Source organism: Chrysemys picta, chromosome 1 (genome assembly GCF_011386835.1).
Source record: "Chrysemys picta bellii isolate R12L10 chromosome 1, ASM1138683v2, whole genome shotgun sequence".
NCBI classification, from domain to species: Eukaryota; Metazoa; Chordata; order Testudines; family Emydidae; genus Chrysemys; species Chrysemys picta.
Genome location: NC_088791.1, coordinates 199438945 through 199459269, shown reverse-complemented (window position 1 = coordinate 199459269; position 20325 = coordinate 199438945). Strand labels below are relative to the sequence as shown.

The 20325-nt window shown below is 43.8% G+C and overlaps 1 protein-coding gene across 2 annotated transcripts in view; it reads left to right on the top strand.

The window, feature by feature from the left end:
- Positions 1–20325, top strand: part of HSF2BP (heat shock transcription factor 2 binding protein) — a 133573-nt gene that overhangs the window by 20884 nt on the left and 92364 nt on the right. The window contains exon 1 of one of the 2 annotated variants that reach the window (XM_065578268.1): positions 6921–7099. The exons of the other annotated variant lie outside the window; for it this stretch is intronic. Coding sequence (XP_065434340.1) covers positions 7052–7099 — 48 coding nt within the window. The 5' untranslated portion in view covers positions 6921–7051. Of the gene's footprint in view, positions 1–6920; positions 7100–20325 lie in introns of those variants that run through there. 2 annotated transcript variants of the gene reach the window in all.

Sequence of the window (20325 nt, the reverse complement as noted above, 5' to 3'; positions counted from 1 at the left end):
CCCCCCCCATCCTGAGGCACCACCCCTGTGGCAACTCCCACCCCCCACTCCATCCTGAGAGACACCCCCCCCCCCGCAGCAGCTCCCCACCCCCCCAGCCCAGGGAGCCATGCAGCAGCTCCCCACCCCAACTCACCTCTGCTCCGCCTCCTCCCCGAGCACACCGTAGCTGCTCCACTTCTCCCACCTCCCAGGCTTGCAGCACCAATCAGCTGTTTGGCGCCACAAGCCTGGGAGGGAGAGAAGCAGAGCAGGGCGGCGGGATCAGGGGAGGAGGTGGGCAGCTGAAGATCTGGCCACCGCCAAAGAAAATGCTGCCCCCCAAATGCTAGTGCCCTAGGCGACCGCCTAGGTCACCTAATAGGTTGCACCTGCCCTGCCCATTGCCCATCCCTGTACACATCTCACCCCCTACCATGCCCCACACACTCAAATGTCACTATCTGCCCCTGTCCCCTCACCACATAATGCAAACAATGCCACCCCCCATATCCATGAAACTCCCCAGCATCCAATGCACACTCTCACCCATTAACTCTCACAATACCCACCCACTGCAGCCACCCCAAACACTCTCCCACACACAGTGCATCTGACAGCCCCCAACCTCCACTTACCCCATACCCACTCTCTACTGCCACCTCTATTACCCACTCACCATGGCAGCTACTCAAACACACATACCACACTGTCCATTATTGACTGCCTAGACACCATACATCCCTCAACAGCATGGCAACTTTGAGAGCTGGGCACTGAGCCACACAGTGCCATTCAATGCACCTGCTGACACCTCTGATGGACAGCAATGCAGAGCCACCCAGTGAAACATAACATATATTCAGAGTCCCAGAGAGAGAGAGAGAGAGAGAGAGAGAGAGAACCAGAATTACATCACGCACCCATCAAACTCCCACACACACACACACACACACACACACACACTTAGCCACCTCTCCCCATACACATGGAACATACAGTGAACCCGCACACTATGGCAATTCAACCACTGATACCATACATAGGCAAAGAATGTACAATACACCCTCTGGTACCACAAGAACACACACACACAGCACATACAGTGCACCTACTGACACTACACATACATAGCATGCACAATGCAATTTTCAATTGAGTTCAATGGTATTTTAGCATATTTGGCATAACCAGCTGCAAGAGTAAAGATAGAAATCTTGTGTCTGACAGACACACAATACATTAAGCTGCAGCCCAGGATAGGACTTCACAGCATGTTTGTGGATTTAATCCGCCTGCCCATTTGTCACTATTGACCATTCCTGATTCAGTCAAAGATTGACTCATAGCATGAAGTCATCTCAGCTGTCTCATCTTTCTCCTATTAATGTGCAGTTTTTAGTCAACATTTTAAACAAAGGTCTTATTTCTGATAATTTGAAGCAATATTTTCCTTATACTACTTCATACTTTGAACAATGGAGTAGAAAATGCCTCTCTTTCATTCCCTTTCCTGTCATGTCGGTTGCACGGTTGTCTCTCTCTGCATTTGCACTTCATTTTATGGCCTTCATTTTCCACCTGTAGTTTATGGTCACATATTCTGTGTTTGATAAGAGCCTACCATAGAGTTTTTCACATTTTGCTATGGTGTATGGTGATTTGTGCAGGGAGCTGTATCAGTTTAGCATGTTCTGACTTTCTGCCCAATGCACCATACTTTGATGTTTTAGTTTTTGGTTCAGTGTCTTGGATATGTTCAGTTTTGGAGAAATTTGCTCCTCAGGTCAGGAGGTTAATGGTGCTGAGGCCTTGGATAACATCATATAGGAGTGGATTATGTTCTTGTTTGGATTTATCATTTGATTCTCTAGTGCTTTGTGATAGAGGAAGTGACTGCTGCTTTGCTTGAGATAGTACCAGAAGTTTAGTATTCTTTTTCTGTATGTTAATTAGGAACAGAATTGTTCAAGTTCTACTCTGCAGCCATTGGTTATGGAGTTTTTTAATACACAAATTTATTTGCATATAGGGTTTCTAATGACATTTTGTCTCAGATGGCTATTTAAGCAGGCTTCAGGCTTGAGACTTCACTCCTATCTAGTAGAAGGAACTGAATTGTATTGTCGTAGAGTTTGTCAGAAGGTTGTATTTATGCACACAATGAAATTACACACACTAGCAGCATGCAAAAATGCACCCATTGACACTACACACAAACTCCATACACTACTCACAAATGCTACCCAATTACACAGCCTGCACAACATATAGATACATATTACACACAAAAAACTACATTAAAACTTTAAAGTTGCAAAATCAACCACTCAAAAGTTAGGAAATAAAATTAAGATTGCCCATGCACCCTTAATTCAGCCCTTTGTGTGTATTCATTATAATACAGTCTAATTATATGATCATGCTATTTTTTCCCCCCCATGGGACTGGGACGTATCAGGGTACAATCCAGACTAGTGAGTAGCTGTTTCACCCCTGCCCTCTAACCTACAATCCTTTGCTGATGTAGCCTCCAGCCGGGGCTGCTCACAAAGCCTCCAGCATATAAATCACTCCCATTTACGTGGGTGTGTTGGCTCTTACCAGCCTTGGTTATATTGCATTATGACCCTAGCACACCCCCAGTCTTAGATTTCCCCCACATATGAAGGTCTAACCTTCTCCTGGACAATACAAGTCCATTATTTCTTTTATATAAATAATATACACACAGCTTACCACCTCAAATGGAGTTTCCCAGACACTTCAATTCAAGCACACTGGATTAGATAAAACAAAACAAGTATATTAGCTACAAAGAGATAGATTTTTAAGCAAGTACAAGTAATGAAGTGTGAGCATCAGAAATAATTACAAGAAAAAGATAAAATTCTACTGGTGCCTACTTAAACTATGTTCAATTCAAGGCACAGTTCTCTCACCACATGCTTCAGCAGTCTTAGGGTATGTCTACACCCAGCCGCTAGTTCGGCGGCTGGCAATCGAAGTTCTGGGTTCGACTTATCGCGTCTTGTCTGGACGCGATAAGTCAAACCTGGAAGTGCTCGCCGTCGACTGCGGTACTCCAGCTAGACGAGAGGAGTACCGCGGAGTCGACGGGGGAGCCTGCCTGCCGCGTGTGGACCGAGGTAAGATCGAACTAAGGTACTTCGAACTTCAGCTACGTTATTCACGTAGCTGAAGTTGCGTACCTTAGTTCGATTTGGGGGGTGAGTGTAGACCAAGCCTCAGTGACCAAACTTTTTAGGTCACTAAGCCTCCCCGCCTCCATCAGCTGCTTACTTTGGCCCTTCAGGGGCAGTGAATCAATGGGCAGTGGGAGGGGAGTACCTTAGAGAGTTTGTCCCTTCTTTTTATAGTTCCAGGGACCCCCTCTTGAAAAACATTTCCAAATGGGTATCAGGAAAGAGTCTATGGGGGGGGGGAGGGGAAGGATATTCTCTGCTGCTTTTTCCCCTCACCTGTTTGAGTGTCCTTGTTTCCCTTCCTGCTTGATGACTATTTACTGCTTAAATGCAAGTTAAGCAGAGCACACATTCTTTTGTTTGAGACAGACCTGTTTGTCAACCTCAGTTTGGAACATATAAGATTCCACTGCATGGTGGTATTAACAGCTTCACATAGTGTTGCCACACATTTTATCAGGACAATACTCATCATCAAGTTTGAGTTTTCAAATGATACCTCACAAGGCATATTTTGTACAAAGATTACTACACTAGTGTGTATGGAGTGAATATGGGGGTACATTCTGTCACAGGGACCCTTACCTCTTTTAATGCACAAAGCTACTATTTTGTTTTATCCTCATTGAACAGAGTGCAGTAAATAAGGCCTGAACAAACACTGCTATGGAAACAGAATTATTGATTTCCTCAGGGGTTTTCTTGTGGCATTTCTCATTATAGAATCTAAGTGCTTCAAACAGTTTATTTTCACAACTCCCCTGTGCAGCGAACTAGCATTAAAGTCCCCATTTTACAGACAGGGAACTGAGAGATTAAGGTAAAAAATATCCACTAATTTTGGGTGCCCCATTTGAGATATCTACAACCTGATATTTCAGATTACTTAGCATTATATAGTACTTTATACGGTATGTTCAAAGCACAGCCTCCATTGAGTTCATTCGCATCTGAGTGTGCTCAGCTCTTATGCAAATCACACCACATGCTCTCAAGCATAGGCACCGACTTCCCCTCTTCCCCCTGGGTGCTTGACCCCCACTCTGTCCCCATCCCCACCACCACTCCACACCTTCCATGAGGCCCCACCCCTTCCCCACAGTCCCCACCCCTATTCCAACCCCTTCCCCAAATCCCCTCCCTGGCCCTGCCTCCTTCCCTGAGCATGCCACATTCTGCTCCTCCCCCAGAGCTAACGCCTGGCAGGAAATGCTAGGAGGTAGGTGGAGGAGTGGGGACATGGCATGCTCAGGGTGGGAGGGGGAGGAAAAGGGGCAGGCGATGAGGGGAGCTTGGCTGCCAGTGGGTGCAGAGCACTCACTAATTTTTCCCCATGAGTCTCCAGCCCTGGAGCACCCATGGAGTCAGCACCTATGCTCTCAAGTCAGACACCCAAAACATGAGGAACACATAATTATGAACCATCCATGACAAATTTGATTTGAATGACTCGACCAGCATCACATAGGAACTCTACAGCACAGGAAAGGGATAGAACCTAGTTCTCCAGGACAATGTTCAACTGCCTTAACCATGAGACCTTCCTTTCCCTCCCTGCTTCACTCACCACAGCTCTTCCAAATTCTGCAACAAATGAAACCGGGGTCTTACAGACAACATTCGGCTTCACTACACAACCGTGATTCATCTCCAGAGCAGGTCGATCCTGTGCAGTGAATGAGGCAGAGGTCCTTTGAAAAAAATACCATGGCTAGAGCACCCACAGAAAATAATTAGAGGGTGCTTAGCCCCCCACCAGCAGCCAAGCTTCCACCACTCCAGTCAACTCCTTCTCCTCCCCCCAGTGCCTTCCACCCACTGATCAATGCCTCCTCCGCGTGCCTTCTGCACACCCCAGAACAGCTGTTCAACAGCATTCAGGATGCACTGGGAGGGAAGGGGATGGGGCACACTCAGGGAGGGAGAAGGGGTGGGGCCCTGGGGGGAAAGAGGTGGAGTGGGGGGCAGGGCCAGTGGGCAGAGCAGGGGAGCCTTGGGGGCAGGCCCTGAGGCAGAGCAGAGGCAGAAAGAGGTGGGGACTTGAAGGAAGGGGGGAAGTGGGGGGTAGGCCTGGAGTAGGGGAGGTCAAGCACACCTCAGCTAGAAAGAAAGTCAGCTGCTATGTGCACAAGTAACCTTCAGTCTAGCATTTCTTAACTGGAGTGCTTGGCTTTGCAATCTTAATGTTCTTTCAACACAGGTGCAGGTCTTAAGGTGTGCCTGCCTAAGTTTCTTCTCACTAGTTTCCCAGAAATAATTCACAAAGGCTTTCTGTACAATAGCTCCCTTCCTTGGGGGTCTGCATTTATTAACAAAACAATCAAAATAAAAATCTAAAAATAAGCCACTCCCAGTCCTTTCTAGATCCCCACAGGACTCAGTGTTCCTTATCCAACTCTCTGGCTCCAAGAAGTCAGCAGGCAAACTGCACTCATGGCCTTGTCCTGATTTCTCAGAGTGCTTCCCTGGAGTCCTTCATTGCCTCAGCCCTCTCTGGGCTTAGCTACATTTCAGTCTTCCAGGCTCAGGACTAGAGCCTTGACTCCCAAGGCACTTTATCTGTTTCTGCCAAACCCTAGTTCATAGCCTTCTACAGAAACCTACCTTATCCCCTGTGGCACCTCCTCCAAACTGCCTTTTCTGCCCTTTTATAAAGCCCAGATGTCTCAGGCTATCACCTGATCTTAATCCTAGCCCTTCTGGCTAAGATGCAGTTAATTAGTAGCACACCTGGGACTGATGGAACAGGGTTGGCTAGCTCTAGGCCTCCTATGTATGTGAATGTGTGTGTAATTTCACGTTTTTTTTTAAGAAAGCAAACTGAAAAAAAAACAGAAATTCCATCATGAGGCATCAGCAGGCTTAGAACCTTCTGATCCACCACACTGGCCTCTGTCACTTGCGCTAAAAGAGTAACTGATAGCAGTAGGAGGTTGCTATCCTCTATGTGGGCCAGTATTAGAGGGCAATGGGACACTTTGCCAGTGAGTTTCACAGATAATTACTGATAGCAGAGGAAAGGTAAGACTCAGGAATCGTAAGTTCTCTTCCAGGCTCTAGAGGGGAGTGTGCTCTAATGGGCATGGATTCTTCTGCCTATTCCCCCAAAATGTGATCCCTTCTGACTCCCACCTCTGGCTCCTCACCCTAGTTACAGTCTCATCTAGTCAGTTCCAGTCTCCACTCCTCAGGCTTCTCATTCAAGCCACAGTCTCCTTGCCCAGCCAGTTCAATCACTCCTGGCTCCTTGTCTGATCTGTCTCTGTTTCCCACTGTGGCCTCCAGTCGCCTCCTCTCTACCCACGTTCTCCATCTCTACTGGCTCCCCGTTCCAATCTTCCTCCTCAGGCTCCTTCTCACTGCCTCCTTATCCCCATCTATTTGCCTAACTAGACTCAGTTCTTTCCCCCCCTACTCTGGCTTCTCATTAGCTCTGTCTTCCCTTCCCCTTCCCCCTCTTCCCCACCTCACTGATTCTCAGTCCCATCTCCCCGGCAGCTTCCCATCTGATTTCACTTTCTCCCCACAACCACTGGCTCCCATTCTCCTGGCTCAGCCTGTCATATTCTCCCCACAAGCTAACTTTCAGTCCCAGTTTCTGTCTCCTACTTCTTGCCAGGGCCCAGTTCCCACACACACCCCACGCTTCCCAGGCTTGTTTTAATCTACCTTCCTCCCTCCCCACAGGTATGGCTCTTGTCCCCCTCGGCATCTGAATCAGGCAGCTTGGTCCTCCACACTGCCTGGGCCCAGAAGGGAGTCATTTTGAGCACAGGACAGACAGGCAGGCTCCCTGCTGTCCATTCAGGTAGCTGGACCCACAGCAGCCGAGAGATGCAATTACTGGGAAAACCCTGGGCTGTAGCATGCTTGATATGGATGGGATCTTCAGGAAATTTAGCTGCATACATCTGGTAAGTCTCCATTGAACATGTGCAAACTGCAATTTTTCACAGGCTTATAACTGAAAAATTGGGCAGATTTTCACAGGGATGGCAAAAGTTACATCCCTGACGCAAAGAGTACCCCCTGGCCAAATATTAAATTCCTGCTCCACAGCATGGGGGTGTCAGAACTTTTCAAATAAAAGGTCATCAGAATTTTTTAACATGGGCAAAATAACATATTTCCTCCTATCTCATTCTCGGAATCAACTTAAACATTTTTGCTGAAATTTTCCACAAAGCATTCAGTCTGAGGCAAACAACTAGCATGGAAAATTTCAGCCTAAACTGTTAAAGTTTGGCAAAGTTATAAGTTACTGAAAACAGAGTTCTATAACGGGAAGTGTCTGGCAACTTTAATAAGAGACAATGTTACCAGCCCCACCTAAATGTATCCATGAAAAGTAACAGTTTCATAGAACATGCACATCTACACAAAACATACACTCACACACACACACTATATATATATACACACACACACACACAAACACAATATGCTACCTGCTCATGCACACACGGTAACCATGAATAGAAACAAATATGCAATTGTGTAATACCACATTGCACCATATGCACCCCATGCATTATATGCTCACCCAAACAACACATAGCACACTCTGTAAATATGCATATATGTATAAAAATGACAGCATGAAAGCCACACACAATTTGGACACCAAACACACTGTGTGAAGGAAGTTTGACTGTTGCTTTTCATTTCACATTTAACAATCAGAGGTCTCCAGTTGTACATGTGTTTCCTGAACTTCAGCAGGCAGTGGTTGAGGTTTTGGGTTTACAGCGATGTTCTTTAGAACAGAAGGGAACAGTGCAGAGCAGCTTTGTAGTCTTTGCTATTCTGAAGTCTGCCTCAAACATCTCTCAGACAGCTTTACAGCCAAACCTCAACCAACCTTAAAAGTATATGAAGGAGAAGGAAGAACTAGCAAGTAAATGCTAGCATTAGGGTTTTCAGATAACTGCAACATAATGTGGAATATTTCTGAGAGTCCAAAGCTCTGCCATAAAGGGCATATTCTCCGCTACATGCACATGTAAAACTCCATAAACTGAAATGAAAATGACTTGCACTCAGGGAGAGAATATACACATAGATCAGTGCTGGAATATATCTCATTGAGCTAGTACATTTTGATATGGGATAAAACAAACATTAAAGAGTTTACCACCAGCATATATGACTGCTTTGAAATACTGGGTTAATTAAATATCACTTCATGTCGTCTGATTCTTGGCTGCTTTTCTCTGGCTCGTGTCAATTTAGAAGCAAGTCTCATGGGTAATTAGTTAAAGACATACTGATAGTTTCTTTTGCATTTGTGTAATGTTGAGATTTGATTACTGGCCATTGTTTTCAAAGCCCCTTAGAATCTGGAAAATAACATTTCTTCTGCCATCCTACTGCCTGGATTGTGATAAGATTCTATTGCACTTTCTCACTCCCAGAACGTGAGGGGGCTGCGTGCATTGTTCTAGCCACATAGGGTGTGGGAAGGTGTGGGGGCATATACCCCTTTTTTGGAGGAACTCAAGAAAATAGCTCCTGTAGGGAAGCAATACATGTAGGAGACCCTGAGTGTCTATTAACATAGTTGTGCATTGACATTAACACGTTCTCTCTACATGCCTCAAGCGCCTGCTGCATGATGCCTCTCCTTCCTCCTAGTAATTATTTCCTCTTCATGGGCAATCCAAAGGAGACGTCAGTAAGTGGTTCTGGCATTTCTGATTGCCCTTTCAACAACTGCCAATGTGAGTCTTGTGTTCTCATAGAATCGGTTCCTCTCCCCAGAAGAGCAAAGCACCTATCACACTTGTAGCCTGTCCTTCGGGTTTTGTGCCCAATTCTGGCGGCCTCTAGCACAGGTGCTCCAGACAGGGACCAGGCTCAGGGAGCCCTCACACACCTGTTCAGGTGCAGGCAGCTAACAAAGCACTGCTTGCATTCCTGGTGAGCGAGGGGAATTACAGCATCATTAGATGTGCCCAAGCCCCTGCTAAGGGAATGAGCACGTGTGTGCAGGGCTCTGCCCGTCTCTGTGCACTAGCTAGCAGGCTAAGGTTATTTGCTGGGGGGAGCACATGCTGCACCTCCAAAAAGGACATGTAGAAAGCAGTCCTAAGCACCCTCCCCTTGCCTCACTTCTCCGTGCACCTAGAGGTCCAAAGGCAAAATACCTCTAGTCACTGCTACCCAAGCTCTGCACCTCTACACCCAGCCGGGTGCACTAAAATGCCTAATCACTCTTGCTAGTCTAGACAACCCCTTAAGGTGGCAGAATTGGGACCTAAGTCAGTACAGTTCTGCACCCCCTTAATCAGAAGTCCGTCTCTGCTAAGACATTAATTTTGTTGGGTCATTTGAGTGGTTGCTTAAGATTGATTGTACTGTACAAAATGAAGATTTACTACATAAGAGTCCTAGCAGTGTTTTATTTATTAGGCCTTAAGTCTTCGGTTCAAACAGAAATCCCATTGGACCAGTATTAAAATAAATAATGTTGTCAGGAACTGTCAATGAAGATGGAAAAAATGCTCTTCTCTGGCTAACAGGAAGTAGATTAGTGAAAATGGATATTGTCACAGAGCTCACTCTGTGCTGGAGTTATTATGGACATTCTAAATGATTTGACAGGGAGGCTTGGACTGATGGCTTTTGTGCAAAAGAGGCAGCAATCAATGCTATTTCTCAGAAAGTTTTAAATAAAATGGAACGGCAAACTAGCAGGACTGGCATGTTTTCTGCATTGATGCAACAGAACTGGTCTGAAGAATGACTGCCGGACTTAAATCCATATTGACTGCAATAGTGATTATAGTGCACTGAATAGCATTTATAGATGTCTTAACTTTCTTTAGATCAGAGAACCGGTCCCTGGAACAGATGGGTAAATGATGGAAAAATAAAAAACCTATCATTACTGCCCTCAGGGCCCGATCCTGCAAAGTGCTGAGTGTCCACACCTCCTATTGACTCCAGTACTCCGCAGGGTCAGATCCTAAGCATGTTTTTTTAAACACTAGCCTTAGTTTTGAAGTCCACTTTAAAAGAACACTGATGAGTTATTTTTAATATTTTAAAGAGAGTGTATGGCTCAGGGGGTTAGTAATGGGCTACAGAACTTCTCAATGCTTTTATGCCTCCAGTTCAAATTGAGCCTAAGTCCATTAGTGATCAAAAGTTACCATTTGATGTTCCTCCGGGTGCCCCAGCCCCTAATGCTACCAACTAGTTTTCTAGTTGGAATTCTCAGGAGACAGGCCAATTCCCCTTTTAGCCAGGTCCGAGTTGGGGCACACGCATGAGGCAATGGGAACCCTGCCACACATTGCTACTGTCCAGGGTTTGTGATGTCACTAACCCACAACAGATCTGTACAACTAGTCAAACAGGACTGTGGTACATAGTACAGCTTAGGGAGATCATTAAAACACACTTGCATTACAAATGTGAACAGGGTTTTAATTGTCACCAGGGAATTGTAACCAGTTCCAACAACCTGACTGTTTTTAGTGTGGAAGGGCCTCAAGAGTGTTGATGTTTTAGGGAGGCGATTGTAGGCGGCATAGGTTTTGTACACACAAAAATTAAGTTTTGTAAGTGAAAATCAGCCCGTTTGTGCCACATTAATCTATTTACTGGTAGAAGCAGCAGTCTCTCCAGTTGGAAAAATATACTGATCATAAGATCATTGGTCATGTGTGTTCAGTATTCGATGAAAATAAAAGGTTAATGTTTGGTGTTCATCTGCATGCCCCCCCAAAAGTGAATCCCTGCAATCCCTGGGCAACTGCTACTTTAGGAGATTAGCCACAATGCAGGATTAATACTCATTAATTATATAGTGAACAATTTTATTCCTCTTTGGCAGCCCACCGTATCATTTTGCAGAGCAGCCTTTACAGTGGCAACGTATCCTAATCTTCAAATGTAGGACCTGATCTTGCAACCTTTATGTGAATCATCCAATTGAAGTAAATGGGATGACTCCCATGAGTAATATATGTAAGAATTTTGGGCCCAGAAGGCTGAGTGCCATGAAGAGAACCAGGGCAATGACGACATTAGGTTAAAATACCTGAAATGCAAACTGAAGACAGTCCAGAGTTTTGATGTTCTACCTTTGCCTGACACTGACCTCTTCCAGAAATGAGGCTAGAAATATCCTTCCAGTCAAAGAAAACCCCAGAATGTTTCACTCTGTGTATTCTAAGATGTACATTCCTTACTCACGTAATATCACTTTCCCTGTTACCATAAGCCATAGTATTCCAATTGCTCCTGCCTTCTACATGTTTTTGTTCCCAGTCGATATTGAAGTAAAAAGTTAAAGTGAACAGAAAGCAGAAATCTAGACCCAGATATTCTACCAGTGTAAATCTGCATGACTACTGGAAACCAAAAGACCGACCCTGTTTTATATCTGCTGAGGATCTGGCTCCAAGTTGTTTATATTAGCTGAATTAAGGACTGAATCCTATTATGCTTAGATCTACTATCAAAACTGTGGAAAAATAACTTTTCCCTATTATTTTTTTAACTAATTGCTTTTAGTTTATTCACTGTACAATATCTTGCCATTGTTATTTATGTAAAATGGTAACTGTACATGGCCCTTAACTGACAGGTACATTTTTCTAAGGCTTTGTCTACACTGGCAAGTGAAAGACAAAACTTTTGTAGTTCAGAGGTGTTAAAAAACCACCACCAACAACCCTTCCCCCAGAAAGACAAAAGTTTTGCTGAGGACAAGCAGTGGTGTGAACAGCGCTTTGTCTCCTGCCAACAATGCTAACACTGCTCGTTGGGGATGGAAGTTTTTTGTCGGCAGGAGAGCTCTCTCCTGCCAACAAACAGCAGCTACACTGCACGTCTTTTAGCATCACAGCTGTAATGGCACAGCCGCGTTGCTAAAAGTTGCGTAGTGTAGACATAACCTAACAGTGAGCAAAATCCCTGTTCAGAGCCACAAGCATCTACAGTGCAATGTCATACAGTGCAATACAGTGTGGCATGTGGTAATTATAGTTTCATGAGAAAGCTGTGTTTTCAGTGGGCTGGGTTTTTTTTAGGCACTTTGCTGTTTTTTGTTTTTTTTTTATTTAAATCCTGCTGTTTTCTGTAATTTAGATCCATATACATCTTGCTACATAACTTGTATTACTTAACCCTGAAAAGAGTTGGGAGAGAGTTTATATGAGAGATACTGTACTAAATACATTTGTATTCTAATGCATGCTATGAGCTGGAAAAGAGCAAGCCCTTTGCTGGCAGTAAGAATAAAACTCCTAGTTGTAAACTGTCTCTCTCAGCAGTTTGCTCTGTGTGTGTGTCTTGCGTCACATGCTGTCGTCTTGCAGTCATGAGTCACTTACTTCAGTTCCCATTGCTCTGGGATATAAGCTTGGTGAAGCCATGTCTCTACATATTTTATTCCCTGTAGAAATGTGCACACAAAGCAGTAGAAACTCAGGCCACTGCTGTGATTTAAACGGAACAGATTTGCATTTGAGTTAGAACTCCAGGGGGTGGATGGTAAGCTGAGTAATATTGCATCTATTTTCAGTCTTGTTACCTGGGTGATAGTAATTGTTTTGTTGTTCTTTTCCTACAGTGCTCGAAAAAATATCCCCTCTACTTGAAGTGAATAGAATTTAGATTTTTAAAAATTCAGTAGCTTCCCCAAAATTTTAACATCACTGTGTACAATATAACTGATCAGCAAAATGCCAAATACCCAATATAAGACAAAATCTTGGAGTTATAAGGATGACTGTTTTGTGTCACATTGCACTTCCTCTAATGAAGGATGTAAATATATTTTAAAAAGATAACCATATAAACTATTAAGATTATATCGTTTAACTGATTAAAGGGAGAGGGGCCCCAGATACCTAGTTTGTCTGGATTCAGCCTCTGCAGATGCTCTGTGCCACCCCAGCAGCAGCAGCAGCTTCCTTTCACTGGCACAGGGGGAGGCCAGGGACTATTTTATCCCCCACAGAACCCATAGCCCCTGCCCACACTCCCCGGCCTCAATGCACTCCCCCTTCTCAATTGGCCATCCCCCACGAAGCCCCTAGCACGGTCTGGGGCGCGCCAGGGCTGGCCGGTGTGGCCTGGGGCTGGAGAACCGGTTCGAGACCTGCACCCAGAGTGGGTAACAGTTAGGGTGGGTTAACGATCAGACCAATACTTACCAGTTAACCGTTTAATATTTTACATTCCTACCGCTAACTTGCATTTGGTTTGCCTGTGTAATAATGCAACCTTTATGATATCATAGCTCTGCATTTACTGACTAGCCGTGGCTGTATGCTTGTTTAGCTTTGAAGGATTCCTGCCCTTCCCTATCTACTTCAAAAATATATTTCTAGGGTGAAATCAGTTGATTTAAATGAGGCCACGATTTTACCCCTACTATCTGGTTTCGCTCCTGAATATAACAGGCAGAGCTGTGAATGGTTTCAGAAGGATCCTAGGTTTCAATAAACTAACAGATTTATTTGGGAAGATAAGGTTAGTGGAAAAGTAAACTATGGCTTTGATACCTGCTAGCATCCTCAAACAACCCCTCCCACCGCCCGCTCAAGTAAATTGCAAATTCACATGAACTGTCAAATCCAGGCCCAGATCATCATAAGTATATGTTTTTCCATTCTGAAGTCATGCTGTACCAAATCCCACTCTGGGGAACTAACCGCAAGCATTTGGGAGAGCCCAGAATGTTCAGTAGGTGCCATAATCTGTATATAAATCCCCCAAATAATCTATACCATGTTTCCATTATTATTCCTACACTTGTGCAAGGTGACAAATTGTAAGAAAATGGAAGGAAGGCCTGTTAGTACTGCCCCTAGTTTAATTAGCTCTTAAACCCCAAACTGTCAAAAGGCAATCCATGTATGCACGGCTGTAGTCATGTTGGTCCCAGGATATGAGAGAGACAAAGTCGGTGAGGTCATATCTTTTATTGCACCAACTTCTGTTGGTGAGAGAGACACGCATTCAAGCAACACAGAGCTCTTTGTGACCTGAAGAACAGCTCTGTGTAGCTCAAAAGCTTGGCTTGCTCACCAACAAAAGATGGTCCAATAAAAGATATTGCCTCACCTACCTTGTCTCTGTAAAAGGCAATAGAGGCAGTCAAGTGACTTAAAACGATTCTGTTCTGGGGTTTTAGAGGAACAGGTAATGACATCTCACGGTCATACCCTCGAAAGTCAGAGATGCAAAAATTGCGGTTCCATTTTCTTTTTCCCTGAAAAAGTGTTTGCTCTCTGATATCAGTAAACAACCTGAAAAATTCAAAGGCAGCCCCAAGAAGTTCTAGTAGCAATTAAAAGGATGGAATGAAAAACCAGAGAAACGTGGACATTCAAATAAAATAGAATAGAATTATAATTTGTTTGAAAGCCACAGAATCTGGATTTGGATAATCTAAAGAGAGAAATCATGATTTTGATGCATTTTAGCATCAAAGGTGGGATCCATGAAGGGACTCAGGCTACAACACTGAGTATCGTGGTGCCTCATTTTTAGAAAATCACAGGAACAACACTGACATCCACCAAGCTGAGTTAGGTGTCTAAGATCCCTGTACGATGAATAGGGAGAGATAGGTGCCTAAGAATGGGATCCACAAAAGCCAGCACTCTAGGCAGGGAGCTCCCTAAGCCAGATAATGTGAGCTTCTGTCCTGGGGGCTGAGTGCTAAACCCTGTATCTCCTCGGAGCCTAAGGCCAGGCTGCAGGGACATGTGCATCTTTGCTTAGCGATCCACAAAGGGGAACCTGCTACATGGAGTCAGGCAGGTGCTGAAGGTGTTTCTGGAGGGAGGGAGTTCGGCACTTGCCTTGCTCCACCCAAAATGACTGAAGGAGCAGTACAGCCACCAAAGCTCTAACTAGTTTCTTACATAGCTTATATAGCCCCCATTACCTGCTATATGTTAATGACAAAAAGATGTTAAAATTAGGCCCTGGGAGGTGGAGTTTTGCTCATCATGCGCTGCTGGAAAGCGTAAGATCTCCATAATCTTGAAAACTTCCTCTTGTTTACATTCCTTGTACATCACAGCTGTGCTGAGGAGTTAGAGCCAACACATAACATCTCCCTTGGCTGATCTTAGGCAGCAACTATAATTCTATCCAGCTGAGGAAAGCGATATCCAGCCCAAATGTGCGCACACGCAGTCAGAAGACTAAGGGACTAAAACTAAAAAATTCCATGATGGCTGGAGTTCAAGATCCAGTTAATGCATAAACAGTGAAAGCTAACCCAAAGCTGCAGCTACATAGGATTTTGAGGCACAAAATTTTCCCAGGGGTGTATCTCCACTAGTGGAGACTGGAGTGTATTCAGGGCTTGGGCAGGCTCAGACATTTTTTCCATTATTGTCTGACCCAATAGAAATTGGTGGAACTGCACCCTCAGCCATTAGTATTCTGAAAAATCCTAGATTGGGCACAACTTCTTTGACAACTTATTAAAAAAATGAGGAGGTACCAGTATGATTCCACAGGGGAAGGATCTCAACATCTGCAACTGGGAGGGCAGGACAGGGAGACAGCAAGATGTTTAGAAGAGTGATGTGTATGAATCATAGAAATGTGGGGCTAGAAGGGACCTTGAAAGGTCATCAAGTCCAGCCCCATGCCCTGAGGAAGGACCAAGTAAACCTCTTAGACCATCCCTGAAAGGGGTTTGTCCAAACTGTTCTTAAAAACCTCCACTGATGGGGATTCCAGAGCCTCCCTTAGAAGCCTATTCTAGAGTTTAACAATCCTTATAGTTAGAAAGGCTTTCCTAATATCTAACCTAAATCTCCCTTGCTGTAGATTAAGCCCACTATTTCTTGTCCTACCATCAGTGAACATGGAGAACAACTGATCAAAGTCCCCTTTGTAACAGCCCTTAATGTATTTGAAGACTGTTATCCAGTCTCCCTTCAGCCTTTTCTCAAGACTAAACATGCCTAGTTTTTTTAACCTTTCCTCATACGTCAGGTTTTCTAACCTTGTCATTTTTGTTGCTCTCCTTTGGACTCTCTGCAATGTGTCACTATCTTTCCTAATGTGTAGCATCCAGGACTGGATACAGAACTCTAGCTGAGGCCTCAGCAGTGTCAAGTAAAATGGGACAATTCCAAACTGTCTCTTACATATGATACTCCTGTTAATACAACCCAGAATGACAGTAGCCTTTTTTGCAATTGCATCGTGTTGACAACTCTCATTCAATTTGTGATCCACTATAACCTCCAGAGCCTGTTCAGCAGTTCTTCCAGCTTTCCAGTTATTCCCCATTTTGTAGTTGTATGTTTGATTTTTTCCTTCCCAAGTGAAGTACTTTGCACTTATTATTACTGAATTTCATCTTGCTGATTTCAGACCAATTCTCCAATTTATCAAGGTCATTTTGAATTTTAATCTTCTCTTCTAACATGCTTGCAACCCCCACAGCTTGGTGTCATCTGCATACTCTCTACTTCATTGTCCAAGTCTATTAATGGGGTCTGGCTAATTCAGCTCTATAGCCATTTTCTGTGGCTTTTGCTGCCTTATTCATGGTTCCATAGCACAGCCCTTGGGAAATGTTCATTGTAGAATGCAGACTTGAGATGCAAGTGCTTATAGTAATTTTTGATTACTTTTCACTATGAGCAAATTTCACCCAGGTGAATGAGCCCATAACAAGCCCTTCCACATCCCTGAAACCTCATGACAGGAGGGGCAGGAGCCACAGAGGAGGTCTCAGTGTTAGATCCAAATTGGGTGACACAGAGAGGCCATGAGGGAAAATGCCCTATGATTTTGCTTACAGATCCAGTCACCAAGAATCCTTATGCAAGAGGCCCAGAGGGGCAGCAGGTGCTAATGCTTGTGAATAGTGACTGTGGAGGCACAGTCTTCCAGCCCTGTAGCTGGCCTGTGATTTGGGAGGAGTAAATTCCACACCCCTCCCACAAACGCACATACAAAGGCCAAGTAATGGGATTGTGTGTGAAGAAAGGTTGGATTTTATTCTAACTAAGCAGAGAAAGTAGGATTCTAGGGACAGTACTGTGAATACTAGGTGCAGTTTTTGTTAATGAGTTCTGCAACTATCCTAAGGCATGGTTAGGAATGACACCTGCATCATATTCACACCCTAAAAACTCTGCGGGCTGGTCTACACTGGAAACTTACCTTGGCACAGCTCACTCTCTCAGGGGTGTGAAAAATTCACCCCGCTGTGAGAAGTAGCTGGGCCGACCTAACCCCGGGGATAGACAGTGCTAGGTCGACAGAAAATTCTTCTGTTGACCTGGCTACTGCCTCTCCGGGAGGTGGATTAACTACAGACACAGGAGAACCCCTCCCATTGCTGTAGTGAGTGTCTACACTGAAGTGCTGCAGCTGTAACACTATAGTGTTTTCAGTGTCGACATAGCCTCAGGCAATGCTATTGGTCTACCAAGAAGCATGTTTGATGGCAGTGATATTTACGTGAAGGAGCCTTTATTTAGTATTGACAATACCTTCTCAGTGAAGGAGGAGGTTGTCTGGAATCATTCATACAGTATATCCTTCTCCATGTAGCTTTTGTATTCATTTAACTTGTTTAATGATAAACATTGAGCATTGAGATAACAATTGGTTGCCCTTGTGATAAACATTGGTTGCCCTTGTGAAATCTCAGAGTTGTCTAAATCTTTTTGCCAAGGACCACATGTCTGGCTCTTTTTACAGAGGAAGTGGCGCAATCTACTGGTTTTTCTAATGCAAGGCTCAGCAAAGGGAGGGATTTCATAGGAAATCACAGAATGATGTGTGTGCCTTAAAAAAGAATAAACATTTGGGGTGGGATCTACAAAAGTACTTAGGCACCTAAACCCTAGACTTAGATGCCTAAGTCCCTGTTTCAGGCATCAAATTCCATTTTGGCTCGACTATGATTCACAAAACTTCTGCCGACCCTATATGTGCCTGCTTTTTGCTGTAAAGGTTCCCTGGGCGCCTACTTTCCTGCCTCTGTGCATGTGCACTGCAGCCTGACTCTGTGTGTCCAGATGCCTAACTCTCACCTAAGCCCCAGGGTGATCCATGAACTGGGGAAAACAGGCATTCGGCTGCTTAAGTCACCTGCAGGGCACTATCAGATAGGTGTGCTCAGAGGCCACTTACTATATTGGGTCTGATTCAAAATCTGGCAGCTGGAGGAGGAGGTGCCTACCTTATGACTTTAAGACCAGTGGTTAGAGCACTTGCCTGGAATTTGGGAGACCCAGGTTCAATTTCCTCCTCTCTGCCAGAGGGGAAGAAAAGATTTGAGGTGGCGGCGGCGGCAGCTGGCTGCGTCATTTCCATGGAAAGTTTCAATTTGGCTGAATCAGCATTGTCTGCAAAAAAAAAGCTCAGAAAGGAAGCTATGCAGGAAATTCTTTCACACGGTTTACAAAATAGTAACTTCAGGCAACTCTTATTTTTATTATTTGATATGCACATCTGAAAAAACATCTTACTAAACTGTCTATTCAGCTCATGAACTGGATAATTATACCAGGCTGTGTTTTGGGTGACATTTTCAAAGTGCTCAGCCTTGGCTTAACTCTGCTCCCACTGGAGTAAGTGGGAGCACTTTTTCACACAACTCTGAACTAGACTCTGGAACTCACTGCCACAGGAAGTAGTTGAGACCAAGAACATAGCAAGATTTAAAAAGTCATGGAACTTCTATGGACAAGAATATCCAGAGTAATATCAAAAAATTTGGAAGAGATATAAACCTCATGTTTCAAGTCTTAAGCCACTCTCTAACTAATAGGTGAGATCTAATGTGGGGGACAGATTATTCAACATCTGCCTACTGTGGGATTTTTACATTTTCCTCTGAAACAGACGGTACTAGCCACCTTTGGAGGAAGGATATGTTTTGCCAGATTTCAGTGGAAACAGAGTTAGACCAACATTGGGCACTTGAAAATTCCATCCTTCCAATTTAGTGTTACATCTGCTGGATTTTTGGAGGGCAGATGGTATTTACTATAAAGAGACAACGTCATCTTGAAATCCAGGTAAAAGTAGTTTCAGGTAATATACCCCTCAAAGTTCCCCTGCCAACTTATGTGTTTTTACAATCACATTTAAAGTACCTCTCTCCTTTGCTACTACGTGAAAGACCCAAGCAAAATAAAATAAACTAATTGTATGTGGGAAACCACACCCTAAATTTTTCTAAAGTCACTAGAGATTTTGGGTGCTTCCATTTTTTGGTGCCCAAATTCAGGCCCCTTATAAAGGGAGCTGATTTTCAGAGGATGTGAACTCAGCACTCTCAAAATCAGACTCCTTTAAGGTGTCACAAGTTGGGCACCTAAAAATTACTTTTAAAAATCTGGGCCGCCCATGACTATACACCAAGTGCTGTCAAATATACAACTGAAGACAGACACATTTCTTCTCTAATCTTTCAGTTTTAGTCATCTTTAAATAAAAAAATGTAGACAGACGTGCTGGGGTTTTTAATCCAAAAGAAAATATCAAAGAATAAAAAAGGTCACACATGGTAAACAGAACATACAGTGTATATACAGCATAAAAACAAGTGGTAGTTTGTGTATTCTTAATTAGGAAGAGAGTGACCTTACAGAATGCTAATTTCTTAATCCAGTTTAAGCTTTATCATATGTGATTAAGGTAGCTTTGCATTCCAAAATCGGTAACATGAATTTGCTTTTAAAGCTAGTGACTTTTTCTATGCCTCAACCCCACCAGATTTTCATAAATCACCTGCATTTGGTGCATTAAAATCCCCCCGCCCCCCAGGTCATAGCAATGGCAATCCTAGCAACTAACACCCAGCTTGGCAAAGATGGAGGAGTACTTGTTAACACCTAACAAAGCTAAATACAAAGAGTCTCATTTAAAATTAAGTTGCAGTGTTTCTCCGGAAAAACAAACAAACCTCTCTCTCTCTTTTTTTTTTTTTTTTTTTTTGAGAATTAACCATATATGATTCAGGAACTCAATTGTTCACAATCTCTCCCATCGAAGTCATGGATGGAAAAGCCTGCCCTATATCATGTGTTTAGAGTGAGGTAAGAGAAAAAGAATTTGATATTAAGTAATCCTATAATTCAGAAAAAGACTTTTTGCACATACTGAAAATCAAATGCTAAGCTTATTA